Consider the following 14,425-nt stretch of genomic DNA (forward strand, 5'->3'; position numbering starts at 1 on the left):
TTCCTCTAGAGTGACAGCACTAAGCTCCAACAGGCTGTGACAGATCTGACTCCATGGATCTAAATTAAGAGTTAGGGCATCACGTTTCTTGTGCTGATCCTGGGGTCCTACCTGCCAAGTTCAGGAATAGCAGAAGAGGAGAGTAACAAATGTGGAAGCAAACTTGGAAAAGAACTACCTTGGAAAATGGGAACATGAAAGCCAAAGACCAACTCCAGACCAACTCCTGCAAAGAGATGAAGAGAGGGCAGGGCTAGGACTGCCTAGATAAAGAGAGATGCAAAAATAAGACCAACCACAGAAGCATCAAATCCTGTAAGGGCTGGGAAGGTGAGGAGATGTAGAGTGGGAGAAGGGGAAAGGAAGGACAGACAGAGCAGGACTGGAGCTTTAACAAGAAAAACTGGGTCTTGCTGGGTAAGCAACTAAGTGACAAAGACAAAAGTGGGAATGAAATAGGCAGGGTGATCAAAACTCCAGATTTGCTGGGATTTGCTGGGCAGGCAATCTTCCTGACACGAGAGGGAGTAATAGTAAGTGAGGCAGAAAAAAAACCCAGGGTCAGAAAGTGGGAGTAAAGTAAAGAAAATAGGGCAGAAAAACCTGTACTTGCAGAGTCTAAAGTGGGACACAAGACTCCTGAATCCCTCACCATGCCTATCAAGATTTCTAGAAACCTTCCAGAGTTGCGAGAATCCAGCCACTATGCTATGTAATTATCAGCTGAAGTGTCAGAGGTCCGTTTGATGGATTTAAAAGTCCCAGGCCTGCTGATATGCCATGCAAATAGATACAGACTGAAACTATTTAGAAGTTTAGAAAAGTCAAAACTAGGGTTGATTGCAAATCTTTGTTCACTCCCCGTTTACCTACGTGTAACAAAACGTGCTGTTACTGGAGCAGTAAGTTATCCTGTGGACCTGAATTCGAACTCTACTTTTAGTCAAGACTTCCCCCGTAACTAATCAGAATCATTTAAACCACAATTTTACACGTAATCACTGTGTTCCAGATTAAGAGACTTTCTTAGATCATTAAGCCCAGTCCTTGCTGATGCAGGCATCATGTTCTTGAAGTCCCTTCTCTATGCTGATCAAGTGCAGTCTGAAAACTAAGTAGATATTGTAGATGATTTGCTTGAGTTTGCAGAAGAGATGAACCCTCTGAGCTCTGTCATAAGAATCAGCAAGAGCTCTGGTTTATATGAAGATATCACAGAAGTGCCAAACCCTCTGGGTAATCTAAGTGAAGTCAGATTGGGCACTGAAAATTAGTAGCTACTCCTGATATTCACCTTTATTTGCAGTAGCTGTAAACACAGAAGATAGTACTCTTGCATTGCAGAAAGGCATTCTGAAAATATATCCATTAATACTTATGAACTAGTAAGTATTAATGAAAAAAAGGGTACAAAGGGATAAAAGGATAGAAAACACAATTTTACAGAGTTTGAAGAGCGTACATTAACTATCCATACAACTAGATGCTTTAATTGGTGGGCTATACCACAGAGAAACAGCTAAATCTGTCTCTTGAAATTAGACAGGACAAAGAAATGGAAGAAACATACAATAAGGAAAAATATCACATGGCTTAATACAAAGATACGCTGAAATGCTCTGTATCAATATTTATTTAAATGCAAACTTCCATATTGGTTACAGCTTGGTAAAATAGACTGTTTAGCAAACAATTTTTATTCCCTTTAATTTTAACGAAATACCTTTACTACACAACTATCATAGGCTTGTGAGTTGTAGTGCGTATGGCTCTGCTGAGGTGAAGACTCCTATCGTAAGCACTGAGGCTTGGCTGAGTACATTTATTGACCTTAAGACTCAATCCACTTTAAATGCACTTGTGCCTTCATTTCAAAAGATATGTGCAAATAAGATGCATTTTGTTCTAGGACAGTCAAATGAAGAGCAAACACACAAGTTACTGTGCTGTGAACTAGAGCAAGAACTTCTACCTCACTGAATAGGTGCCCAAAGCAGATATGGGTACCTCACAGCATACTTGAGGTACTTAACTGTGTTTCGCTCATCTACCTGTGCTCTGATGAGAGAAGGGAGCGACATTGCTCTCTTTCTAGATCCTTTGTAAAACTCCATTGGATTGATTTAAATCCAGTTCAAAATCCAGTTAAATCCAGTTTAAATCAAGTTCAGCGATTTTGAGTATATTATGTAATTGCAATTTTAGGATTTTTGTATGCCAAACTAGTTTATAGAGGCTCAGCTGCTTACTTTTATTTCTGTGTTTAAACGAAGGGCAACTACAATATAGTTAATGTGGAAGGACAGATAAAATTCTTGGAGTACACTTCATAACTCCATACAAAATCCCTCAGTTACCATTTTGTTTTCTGTAATGTAAGTCACATTACATTTATCCAGCCTCTAAAATCTCTCTGTTTTACTAGCCAGCAGAATCAATCTAGTTCACAGAAAAGGAATTTTAAACAACTTGGTGTCTTGGTAAATGCAAAAACTTCAATAAGACTGAAATCAGTCTCTTCACATTTTCAAGGCACAGTTGAAACTAGGCTTTCTTACATGAGGTGATTCCTACTTAACACCAGCAATCTCCTTGCAATCTGAACATGCCAGTCTTCATAAATCTGTGTCTTGTCATGGCAAAGTAGCCATGCTCAAGATTGAATTGGACGTGCAGTAGTTGGGAGTATGTCCTTTTATACGAGTCTCTTTAATCATTAACATGGCTTGCATAGCTTCAAGTGGTTTAATGGGTCATGAAGTTACAGAGTTACTTCAAATCCAATGAGTATCTGACCATACCCTCTGGCAGGGAGATCCAGGAGCTAAGCAGGATCTGTCTAAATACATAATATAAAAGGAATAGCCACTTTATAAAATATATTAGTGGGTGTACAAGTATAAAGACTGAAAACAATTTTACCTTTTTCAACACAATATCCATAACACGTACAAACAAGTCACGTAGCACATCCTCAGTATCACTGTTATTTCCATGTTCCTGCCATCTTTATACCAGTGTCTCTATAAACAGGTCTTCCTTTCTCACCACGTTTTCACTCCCTACATGACCCTGTCCTGCCTAACCCTCCTCCCACAGGACCACCTTCCCTTTCAGCATCAGTCAAAAGCAGAGTGTAGAGCAACCAGTTATGCATACACACTCCTCCCCTTAAGAGCAGACTAGTCAAGAATGCATTGGATGAAGAGTGCAGGATATCAGCTTTCAACCAAAACAAACCTAAGCCAAAGTGAATCAACCAAGGCCACAAGCCTTGCATTGCTCAGTGTCCTGTTGCACGGGAAGGGAAGGAAGGTAAAATTTCTTACGTTGCTGACCGAGAACTTCAGAAGGGCAGCACTCCAGAGGCAGCCATTCATTGCTACAGCACTGTCGTTGCTTTATTTAAAAAGAAAAAACAAACCAAAAACCCCCCTCCACACTCACACCCTTCCTTCTATATTTATCTTTCAGGATTTCACATGCATGCCTCTTTTCATTAACAGGCTGCAAACTAGTAGTTTTCCCACTTGCAGCACCATACTGGCTAGGAAAAAAATGAGTTTTCTCTGATAATAGCCCAGGTTCCTTTACACATTCAAAATATAAAGTAGGGAAACTTCCCATGGCCACCGTGCTTCTGGGCAAAGTGTTGTTTTTCACTACCAGCAGAACAGCATAAAAAGCAGGCTTTAAATAGCATCCCCAAAGCAACTACCCCTTCCTTTCTCATCCCAAAACACAAACCAAGATCCTCAGTAAGTTTCAAGTCAGTAAAGAGAATTAAAACAAGAAACGTACAGCGTGAACGCCAAGGAAAATGCAAAATGAGCAAGTAATTATACAAAATTTCACAGTCAAGACTCAAGTAGCAGTACCAGGTGGCTTCAACTGGAGGTTTGCAGAGTATTTTGGATGAGGAAAGCTGACTCAGCAGCACTGAGAGTAAACACAGCAACTAAGGTTCAAAATCTGCTGTAATGCACTTGGAAAACTGCATGTAGAAATAAACTGTACAAAGTAAGAGGACCAAAACCCAAACAGACACCATCATGCAAATAACTGTGTTTTAATATATTACAAATAGAATCTTTCATTTTTTCTTAAACAAGACATGTAGTATCAAATGTTTATGTGCATGGGGAAACAGAGAGGGAACAAACATTACAGTATTTTATCTGTTCTCATTAACACATTTTGACACATTTTACTAGTATTCTGCAAGAGTAAGAGCAAAGTATATTTAACCAATATTGTTCTAAACAGCAAATCAAACAAAATAAAGTAGTACTTTCAACTGAACATTACCTTGGAAAATCGAGCATTTATCCATTTTGTAAAGGTCTTTTTCTGTACATCATTGTGTTCATCTGTAGAGAGAAAATAAGAAAACAATGAGTGAAAATGCATTCTTCTTAATCCTAGATTGCTCAAAACAAGTCAGACTAAACACTATCCGGACTTAGTGGGAGAATTTTTTGCCTAATCTGTCAATAAAGCTGTTCAAACCTCTACAAGACTTTGGTACTCGTAGAGTCACACAAATGTTTCAACTTCACTAGCGACCACAGCAGCTCCTTTGCACTAGAATCAGCCTCACAGCACCTCCTGGGCAGGATACCAATACATTGAATTCACAGGCTTCCTATCTGGTGAGAAGCAACCTATGAAACCATAGGCTTTTAATCAACAGACTTTGTCAACACTTTTTCGCCTGGATGCATTACTCCAACAGCTTCTGAGGTCCTTACTCAACCTTCTGATGCAGATAATAGCCTCCTTCAGTACACAGCACAGCAACTGCAGTAGTAAAGCTGCTGGAATAACCCTTGAAGCACTTGCATCCTTATCCACCCTCAGCCTGGTTTCGCACCTGGGTTAGGAACCATTTTAGTGATCAGTCACAGTGAAGTTCAGCTAAAGTGGGGGAAGGGCTCGGCAGCCCTTCCTTTCAGATGCCCCTACCAGTATGGCACCAAAGTACCACTACCTAGGGTCCAGGAGACAGCCAGAAGGACCCAGCAGGACAAGGAGGAAGGACAGGCGAGATCCTAAAGGTCAAAGCAGAGAGAGGAGCAGTGGCCTCCAGCTGTGCAGAAAGAAGATAGCTTCCCAGGTTGTTTAAGTCTGTCCCACTAAAGCAGGCTGAGTCACCTCCAGCATAACTCTGCCCGTATCACAGAGCACCTCTTGGGTAAATTGCACTGAGCAGTGCTAAGGGCAAGACTATGCCTCATCACCTGCACTTAAATGACAGTTAATTACCTGCTGACAACAGACCAGGCAAAGGAAGTTGGCCCATCATGGATTTTCAGGCCTGCTTGCTGCAGCCAAGAAGAAAAGATACATGTGCAGCCTGTGAAAGGCTTTAATCTCCAAATTCATGCAGCAGACCATAGCCAAGGCAGGCAGTGCCTTCCACCAGGCAAACTCAGTTTGACAGCTTCAGCCCAGATCACAATCTCCAAGAGGCCTTCAAGACTCCATTGGCTTCTTGACAGACCAGCCTCGAGATACACTTCAGATGCCCACAGCACGCTGCTGCCTGGGATGCTCTCTTGCATAACTTCTTGGTGGCAGCTGGCACCGGTTTTTCCAAGCCCCTTACCACAACAAAGCATATCACCATGGTGTTCAGACCATCTGTCCCTGCACTAGGATGAAGCCATAGAAAATACTGGATTGAAACTCAAGTGTTCTACTTCATGAAATCATGAAAAGGAAAAAAATTATACAGTCTGAAGAGATATCAGATTATGATTAAAAGGCATCACTTTAAAGTTCATGCCTCAGACAGCAGCAGTTGAGACTGTTGTACAGTGAAGTTTTACCTACAAAACCCAGATGTTCACAAAAAAAAAAATAAATCACAGAATAGTACCAGAAGATTCCTTAGGCAGATGACCTCAAAATTTCTTGTTTCTTGCCCAACACACACCTGAAACCCATGCCACTCGTGTCTAATATATCTAGCCATAAATCTGATACACAGAAGCTACTGGAGCAGTGGAAAAAATGACCAGGTGTTTTTTACCTAACAGACATGAACAAGGAATAGCAGCTATGGCTCAGTCCAGACAAGAGAAGTCATCACATTGGTAAGAAATGAGATGTCATAACAGTTAAAAGACTTAATAAGCTTTATTAAAATATTCACATCAATTTAAAATAAAATCTCAGTTCTGGGTTCCTTTTAGGCTACAGATGAAAGACGAGCTTAGGGTACGCCAAAGAGTGCACATCTGCTGCACACAGAATCACAGAATCAATCAGGTTGGAAGAGACCTCAGGGATCATCGAGTCCAACCATTGCCCTGACACCACCCTGTCAACTAGACCATGGCACTAAGTGCCATGTCCAGGCTTTTCTTAAACACATCCAGAGATGGTGACTCCACCACCTCCCTGGGCAGCCCATTCCAATGTCTAATAACCCTTTCTGTAAAGAAATTCTTCCTAATGTCCAACCTGAACCTCCCCTGGCGAAGCTTGAGGCTGTGTCCTCTTGTCCTCTCGCTAGTTGCCTGGGAGAAGAGGCCAACTCCCACTTCACTACAACCTCCCTTCAGGTAGTTGTAGACTGCAATAAGGTCACCTCTGAGCCTTCTCTTCTCCAGGCTAAACAACCCCAGCTCCCTCAGCCGTTCCTTGTAGGTCAGACCCTCCAGACCCTTCACCAGCTTGGTCGCCCTCCTCTGGACTCGCTCCAACACCTCAACATCTTTCTTGAAGTGCGGGGCCCAGAACTGAACACAGTACTCAAGATGCGGCCTCGCCAGTGCCGAGTACAGAGGGACGATCACTTCCCTAGACCAGATGGCTACACTATTCCTAATAGAGGCCAGGATGCCATTGGCCTTCTTGGCCACCTGGGCACACTGCTGGCTCATGTTTAGCCGGCTGTCGATCAGCACCCCCAGGTCTCTTTCCACCGGGCTGCTTTCTAACCACTCTTCCCCCAGCCTGTAGCGCTGCATGGGGTTGTTGTGGCTGAAGTGTAAGACCCGGCACTTGTTCTTGTTGAACCTCATGCCGTTGGTCTCGGCCCATCTATCTAACCTGTCCAGATCCCTCTGTAGGGCCTTCCTACCCTCCAGCAGATCGACACTCCCACCCAGCTTGGTGTCATCTGCAAATTTGCTGAGGGTGCACTCAATCCCTACGTCTAGATCATCTATAAAGATATTGAACAGCACCGGCCCCAGAACTGAGCCCTGGGGAACACCGCTAGTGACCGGCCGCCAGTTGGACTTTGCCCCATTCACCACCACTCTCTGGGCTCTGCAACATGATAGCCAGCAGCCATTGATTCACCCTTCTGTGCCTCTTCTCTTTGCCATCTAAAGCTGATCCAGCACAGCCTACTCCTCAGCCGCACTTCGAGCTCAACAAGAAATCAAAGATAGCCCAATGCAGAAAAAGATTTTTCTGAAAGAGCTTCAAGATACCTACAGTGCATGCACAGCAGGCCATGCTTAAAACAGCTTGTTGAAATTCAAGGTGGTGTTCTAGGAGAATACAATTACCTAAAAGATCTCATTAACCCTGCTCTCTTCCCACAGTGTAATAGAGCGCCTTGCCATCAAAGACAGATAGGATCTATCAGCAGGATACTCGGTGCCAGTACCCATCTCACAGGAGACTGACAGGGTCAAGATTTAAACTCCAAATATACTGAATATATTTACTCAATTTTTTCCAAGGGTTTTTTTTTTTTTTAGGAGACAGAAACAGACTAGATTATTAACTGCCACTGTTGGACCAAAAATCTAGCTTTTCTACAAAACTCAATCCCAGACTCTGTCCAACTCTTGATAATGTTTTCCATTTACATTAATTGTAAATACTATTTGTATTGCATGTATTGATATTTAAACATCCTTCTCTCTACTAAGTCTGTCCCTTTCCCCAGCACCCCCAAGTACATACCTATGTACCAGGATGCTTTCCTAAGGCTCAGTCTGCCTTTTTCCTTCCTTAACCTTCTGTGAGAATCAAGAGTAACCCCAAAGTTCGAGGTCTCATGTTCTTTTAACATGCTTACTCCTTAAGATGATAAAGGCAAAGCACAAAGAGAGACCAAAAATAGTTGTATTGATTGCATAAAAGGATAACAACCATTCTGAAAAGCGTCATGGATTTATAAACTGTGCGCACTAGGAGCTCTACACACCCCGCTGTTGCGGGGCTCAGCCCCTTCACACACACACACACAGCAGGAGGTGACAGCTCTTCTCAGCATTACACCAGCTTCAGCCTACCAGGACTCCATCAGCAGGCCTTGCTCATACCGCTGCTCTCCCCAGACCTCAGGTCCACTTTGTGCAAGTGCTCCTGCTATGTGTGCTGCAGTAGCATATGTGACATTTACTGAGAATCCAGCGCCTTTTCCCTCTTTTCAAAAAAAAAAAAAAAAAAAAAAAAAAGGTTTCCTGGGGAACAGCTAACAAGCAAAAAAACACATGACTTTGATACACACAAACTACTTAGTCTTTAACGGTGAAAGAAAGAATATGAACTATCTCTTCAGTATCAGAGCATCCATTCTATTTCAGTTAAGCAAAGAATCAGAACCCCCACAACTCCCATCTTCACAAAACATCCTGCTCATTTATAAAACCCATAGATGGCACTTGCTCAGTCCGGCTTGCTTTCATGTTTGCTTTGTAAAAGCCTCTGAAACTAGGATTTTTGTAATTGGCTATTATAGCTAGGGTTGTGACAAGCTTTCTGCTATAAATCCCTGGAAAGAAATTTGTAACTGAAATGCTGGTGCTTTGTAACAACAGTGACAAGTTATTTTATCCCTCAAATTAATTTTCTTTAGATTCCTATGCGTCTGTAAAGCTAACCCCCGGAGGCTGACATTATGATTTGGATAACAAGTTAGCCACATTCAGTCTAAAAAACAATATTACCATTCAGCAAAGCACATGGTACTCCAGTCAGTCAGCTTCTCACACAAGACATTAAAAATGTCAGCAAGTCACAGCCCAGCAAGAAACAAATTCACCAAGTCACTAAAACACTTGTGTTTCCTTTGACACTGCCTCAGCCTGATGATAAAAGCCAAGGACTGACTCAGGGCCAAGTTCTGCTTCATCACCTATCGACTGTTTCCTCTAGTCAGCATGGCTCTGCCTGCCCGTCAGTCACTTAATGGACTTGTAATGGCCAGTGTCAGAACAGTTTGTTCCTTTAAGAGGAAATAAAAAGAAATCTAAACATACACACAGAATTAAACTCTTGTGATGACAACAGAGAGAAGAAGAGCTTCCTATCCCGGATGCTTGTTTGCTGAAGCCTGTTCCTGTTATACAACATGATCTATGTCCGTGCAACTGGAGTACACTCAAAACAACCGGCTCTAGCGATCAGATGCCCAGTCTCTGTCCTGGCATTCAGTTGCCCCCAGGAGCCACTTTTATAGCCTTACGCACCTCCTCCACCCTCAACATTGTCCCTTAATTTCATTGTGGCACTTTGAAACTGCAGTTCAAGTCCAATCTATTACCTTGTGAATACCATGTTCAGGAGCAAAAAGGAATCTAAATGATCTAAAAACAAGAGATAAAAACAAAAGCCTCACTGGGCTGCGGTTTGCCCTTTACTCAACCTCTCCTTTATACTGAGAGCCAGCTTTCTTATTTCGCCAAAATGCATTACATGCTTACATGACAGAACCGTGCTATTTAGTTTTTGAAAAAGCGAAGTTATCACACCCAAAACAGCTGGCAGAGAAGCACTATAATGAAAGTGCCCTGGAGAAGTGTACAGACTAGATTGGCAAATAAAGTACTGAAATTGCCCAACCATTCCAGCACATGCTACCAAGGGTCATCTCACATTTTAAGACTTAAATTTGCCTTCCCCACCTCATTATTTAAGTTCTCATTTAAGTTCTCAGCAAAGGAATTTAGAAATAAAAGAAGGAATTAGCCTGTGGGTTTCAATTAAGACACTTGGAATGTAACAAAGTTAGAAACATCCCTTTTCTTAAGCCTTTAGGCAAGCAAGAGTATCTATCACAGATGCCGCCCCACCCAGGACTAGCACGCATCTGAAACCTCAACAACGTTAACAATAAGAGGGAAAATTTTGTATTCTTGGGTGCAGGATTTTTTGGACAGAAAAAGCATTTTGAAAGTAACTTTTTGTCAAACTCACTCAGACTAATTCACATACAAAAAGTCACAAAATGAGTATCTGAAATTTGAGGATAGAAACCCAAGTGGTTTTTATTCCTGCTAGCAAGAGGCAAAAAGCCAAGCAAGACACAAAGCACCAGAGGTCGTGACCACCAAGCTCACAGAAGAACCTCTGATGCTCGTTGGGACTACTGGGCGCTGACTTTATTAAAGAATAAAGTATCAGCAGCCCTGAGGTTTTGGGTTGAGCTTTTTTAGGGGGGAGGGTGTTTGGGTTTTTTTAAAGAAGCAAAAAAGCAAAAGTTAAGATTCTTCTGCAGATCCCTTCTTCTCTTGCAACATCATGGTAGAACAAATGGCTCCAGCAACAAGTAATTCGCTTGTAAGCTTTCACCTTTGCACTACAATTCTAATTTATGCAATCAGTGGCAAGCACAAAGTTTTCCTTCATTCCTTCTCCTTCACTCTCCATCAAACTTCAGCAGTTGGGCAAGAACAGTTATATTAATAGTGTCTCTAACAAAAAAAAAAGTATTGATGCTTGCCTATAGCAACTGCCACACAAAACGCAGTTGCCCGAATTGTAAATTGTCTGTACAGACTGAACTATGAAGTACAAGCACTACAAAAAAAAACCCCTGCACCTCACTCCCTGGTGCTTCCCAACAGCAGACACAATCAAAAACAAGACATGACAGACAAGTAATGACGACCACCTCCTGGTTCTCACTGAAGTGTGCTATGAGTCTAAGCTAAATTGATTTTACTTCACAATAAAAAATCCCCCAGCAACTGATAACTTAGAAGAAGGCATCCTCATAGCTGAAGCAATATTAAAATAGCTGTTTCCATACCTCTCTGTAAAAGCAATCCAATACACCACACTACCAGTATAAGCACATTGGAATGATGTTTAAAAGGAAGCTAGAGAGAACAGAAAGCTCTCGGGAGACAGAAATAATGCTGTGACACCACACACCGGGCCTGACAGTCCATGCTGGTCAGCCAGTGACCCTGCTGTTTGCAGGGGACAACAACACAAAACCAAGAACTGGAGGTAAAGTGTCCTGACACCTACACAGGACTGCTCTAGAGGGTCACGAGGGCCTGGCAATCCTGCATTTCACTCCAACAGCCTGCAATGGCTCCCTAATGTTTGGCCAAACCAACCAGCATCAACTCCCAGTGCAAGACAGCCCTTGGAAGCCTTTGTGTGTGATACAAATACTTTTGGGCACATATTTCACAAACTACCAGGGATCACACACCAAGGTTTGAGGCTGGAAAAGTTTCTACCAAAATCTCTGGTTAGAACAGAGGGTGTCAGCTATCAGCAAGTGCACTGCGGGGTGGGCTGAAATAAAAGTATCACAAATACCTCTACGATGATAGAGAGTGGATTGGATTATATGCACCCCACAGATGTCAAAGGACAAACTTCACCCACAGGGAGAGGAAGATGCCCTCACCATCTCCCTGAGGTCCCGGCTGACATGACTGGCACATGGAAAGAGAAGGAAAAGGTGAGTAACTCCCGCCTAAAATCTGACAATTAAGATGCCACTAAGTACACAAACAGGAGGGCACTTAAGAAAAAGATAGAGTAAATTTAGAGACACAAATGAAAGGTAGGAATCACAAACTAGATTTACTACAGCTCTTTTTGTTATGAACACAGATTAGGTCTTTGCATTTCTGAGTGGTTACAAAGAAAATAGAATTGCTTTCCATAAATTGGTGTTAGGCACCTGCTCTTTTTTTCTTGCCCAAATTAGAACTATTATTAGGCTCACTTGCATTTGTGGAGGTGATTCACAGGATATAAGGTCAGAGGGATCATTGTGATCCTCTAGCGTAATCTCCTGCATAACACAGGAGCCGTCCCCACAAAAAGCCCATCTGCATACCAGAAGGAAGCAGACACACAACAGATGTCAGAGACCCTGCGCAGGCCGAAATAAGCAATAGTGCTTGGGCAGCGAAGGAAGCCAAGCCATAAACTGTATATACGCAAGTATCTCTCTCTACTAGTTATGGCAGAGTTTCAAATCAGGCAGACATCACAAACAGCCTTGTTTGAACATCTTTGGGAAACAATGTTCACAGTACTGAAGATGTAATGTCGTTTTCCACATATTATTATGTCACAATCTGTGGCAAACTTCCTTAAAAAAAAAGTGTTGCATGTAGGAGTAAACTTTTTCAAAAATTTTAATAATTGACTGGAAAAGCAGACCAGATGTGGCAGAAGGAAATGCAGTAACACCCCAGAGACAACTTTTCACAGGTACTGTTAGAGACGCAACATATTCCATGCGTTGCTCTGGCCAGAGCTCCAAGTTCGTGTCAGATGAGAAGGCTGGCTTGCTATATGCAACAAGGACAAGTGGCCGCATCTCAGATAACTAAAAAAACCACCAGACTGGAGAGATTATTTTGTTCTCTGTGACAGGTGGGTAAAGACAGCGGCACTCTGCAAAGTTCTTATTCACAACACTGAACTTCTGCCCTCTCATATTCCAGAGTCTCTTTTATCCCAACTCTCTTCAGCCAGAGGTTTTCCTATCTTCCTTTTCCAAAAACTCAAAGGCTGCAATCCCAAATCCTCCTCATCCCCTATTCTCTGTATTTTCACTCCCAAATATTAAAACCTTTCCTGATCCATCCCTTCAGAGTTGTCCATCTTTTTCCCAAGCTCCTCCATCCATCTCTCCCCATCTTGTCCCAAATCTCCTTCCACCACAGTCCATCCTCCCTGCTCTAAACCTCCCTAGGTCAACAGTTTTTCCCTACACAAATAGAAGCCAGTTCCTGAGACAAACTAATAATACCTGGCTCTTACATTTTACTACATGCTCCAATTTCTTAAGAAGTAGATTAATATTGCCTGGCTTTCTATATATTAGTATAAGCCCCACCAGTGCCAGCTCCTCCCCATGACCTCTCTAGCCTCTCACTGAAAGCTCCCAGCCCATCCCAGAACACAAGGGACAGGCCATAGGTAGTTGGGTATGCACCAGATTGTATCACATGCAGATGCTGACCGGCCACCCACCAGGCAGCATGAAAGACATCTATACATTTTTTTTAAAAATTAGCTTTATGACATGAAAATTGGATTAAATTTCCCAATAGTTAATCCAAATTGGACCAGTTTTGCAGGGAAAGAAATGAAAAGACAAGCATAATCAGAGTATCCTACTTTCCTCTTGAAAATAGATTAATCAGCAGATTTCAAAAAAGTGTACGCTGTTAACATATTTTAAAAGTTACATAAATGCTATTTAAATGTTTCTGCAAGCAAGTTAACTAAGTACCTCCTGACAGGGACCTTATAGGTGCCATTTCAGTGACAGCAGCATGCAGACTAGAGTTATGGAATTTATAATCCCATGGAATTTAAGTCTTTCCTAGCAGTCCAGTATATAAGACATTTACAACATAGCAACTTCAGCAGTTGAGTTATGCAAAGTCAAGGTATTAGTTTTCTGGGTTCAATTGCCTCAAATCTCTGATGGTATTTAGAAATCTAGTCTTAAGACTAAAAAAAATAGCACACATACAATTGTATTTTATCCGTGGAAGGTAATAAAATAATTTAAACTTTCCAGTATTAATTATCTCAGAAATTAAGAAGAGAAGTAAAGTAGTGTCTTTAAAAAGCCATAATGCTCTTTGTCAATTGGAACAAGATTTCTAGATCCCAAAAAAACCCCAGACATAATGAACACGTATAGTTTATATACCTGTTGCAATTTTGTAACTGTTATAATCACTGCAATATCAATAAAAGTCTTCTAGCACTTTCATATGAATGCCTCAAGCCATCTTAAAAGCATTAAGCAACCTTCACCACCCATATGAATCTACCGCTCCTCGCATTGCTCCCAAGAAGTTTAATAAACTTTTGCATTAAAGTGTTTTCACAGCAAGTACGGCATGGCAGAGGTCAGAAAGCACCTATAAAGGTCATTTGTCAAAGCCCTCAGTCAAAGCAGGTTGCCCAGGGCCATGTCCAGTCAGGCTTTCAACATCTGCAAGGACAGAGACTCCACAACTTCCCTCTGGGCAAACTCTGCCAGTATTTTAAGTACAAATGGAATTTCTTGTGTTTCAGTTCATACCCGTTTCCTCTTGTCCTGTCACTGGGCACTGCTCAGAAGAGCCTGGCTCTATCCTCTTTGCACCCTCCCTTCACATATTTATAAACTTTGGTAGCATCCCCTTGATCTTGGTCCTTCTTCTCCAGGCTGAACAGTCCCAGCTCTCTCAGCATT

General features: G+C 42.0%; 1 protein-coding gene across 1 annotated transcript in view; it reads right to left on the reverse strand.

Moving 5' to 3' along the window:
- The window catches only part of UTRN (utrophin), a 428,940-nt gene that overhangs the window by 357,697 nt on the left and 56,818 nt on the right, over positions 1-14,425 (reverse strand). Inside the window, 1 exon segment of the mRNA XM_068406453.1 lies at positions 4,309-4,370. Coding sequence (XP_068262554.1) covers positions 4,309-4,370 — 62 coding nt within the window.

This window comes from Nyctibius grandis, chromosome 1 (genome assembly GCF_013368605.1).
Source record: "Nyctibius grandis isolate bNycGra1 chromosome 1, bNycGra1.pri, whole genome shotgun sequence".
Taxonomy (NCBI): domain Eukaryota; kingdom Metazoa; phylum Chordata; class Aves; order Nyctibiiformes; family Nyctibiidae; genus Nyctibius; species Nyctibius grandis.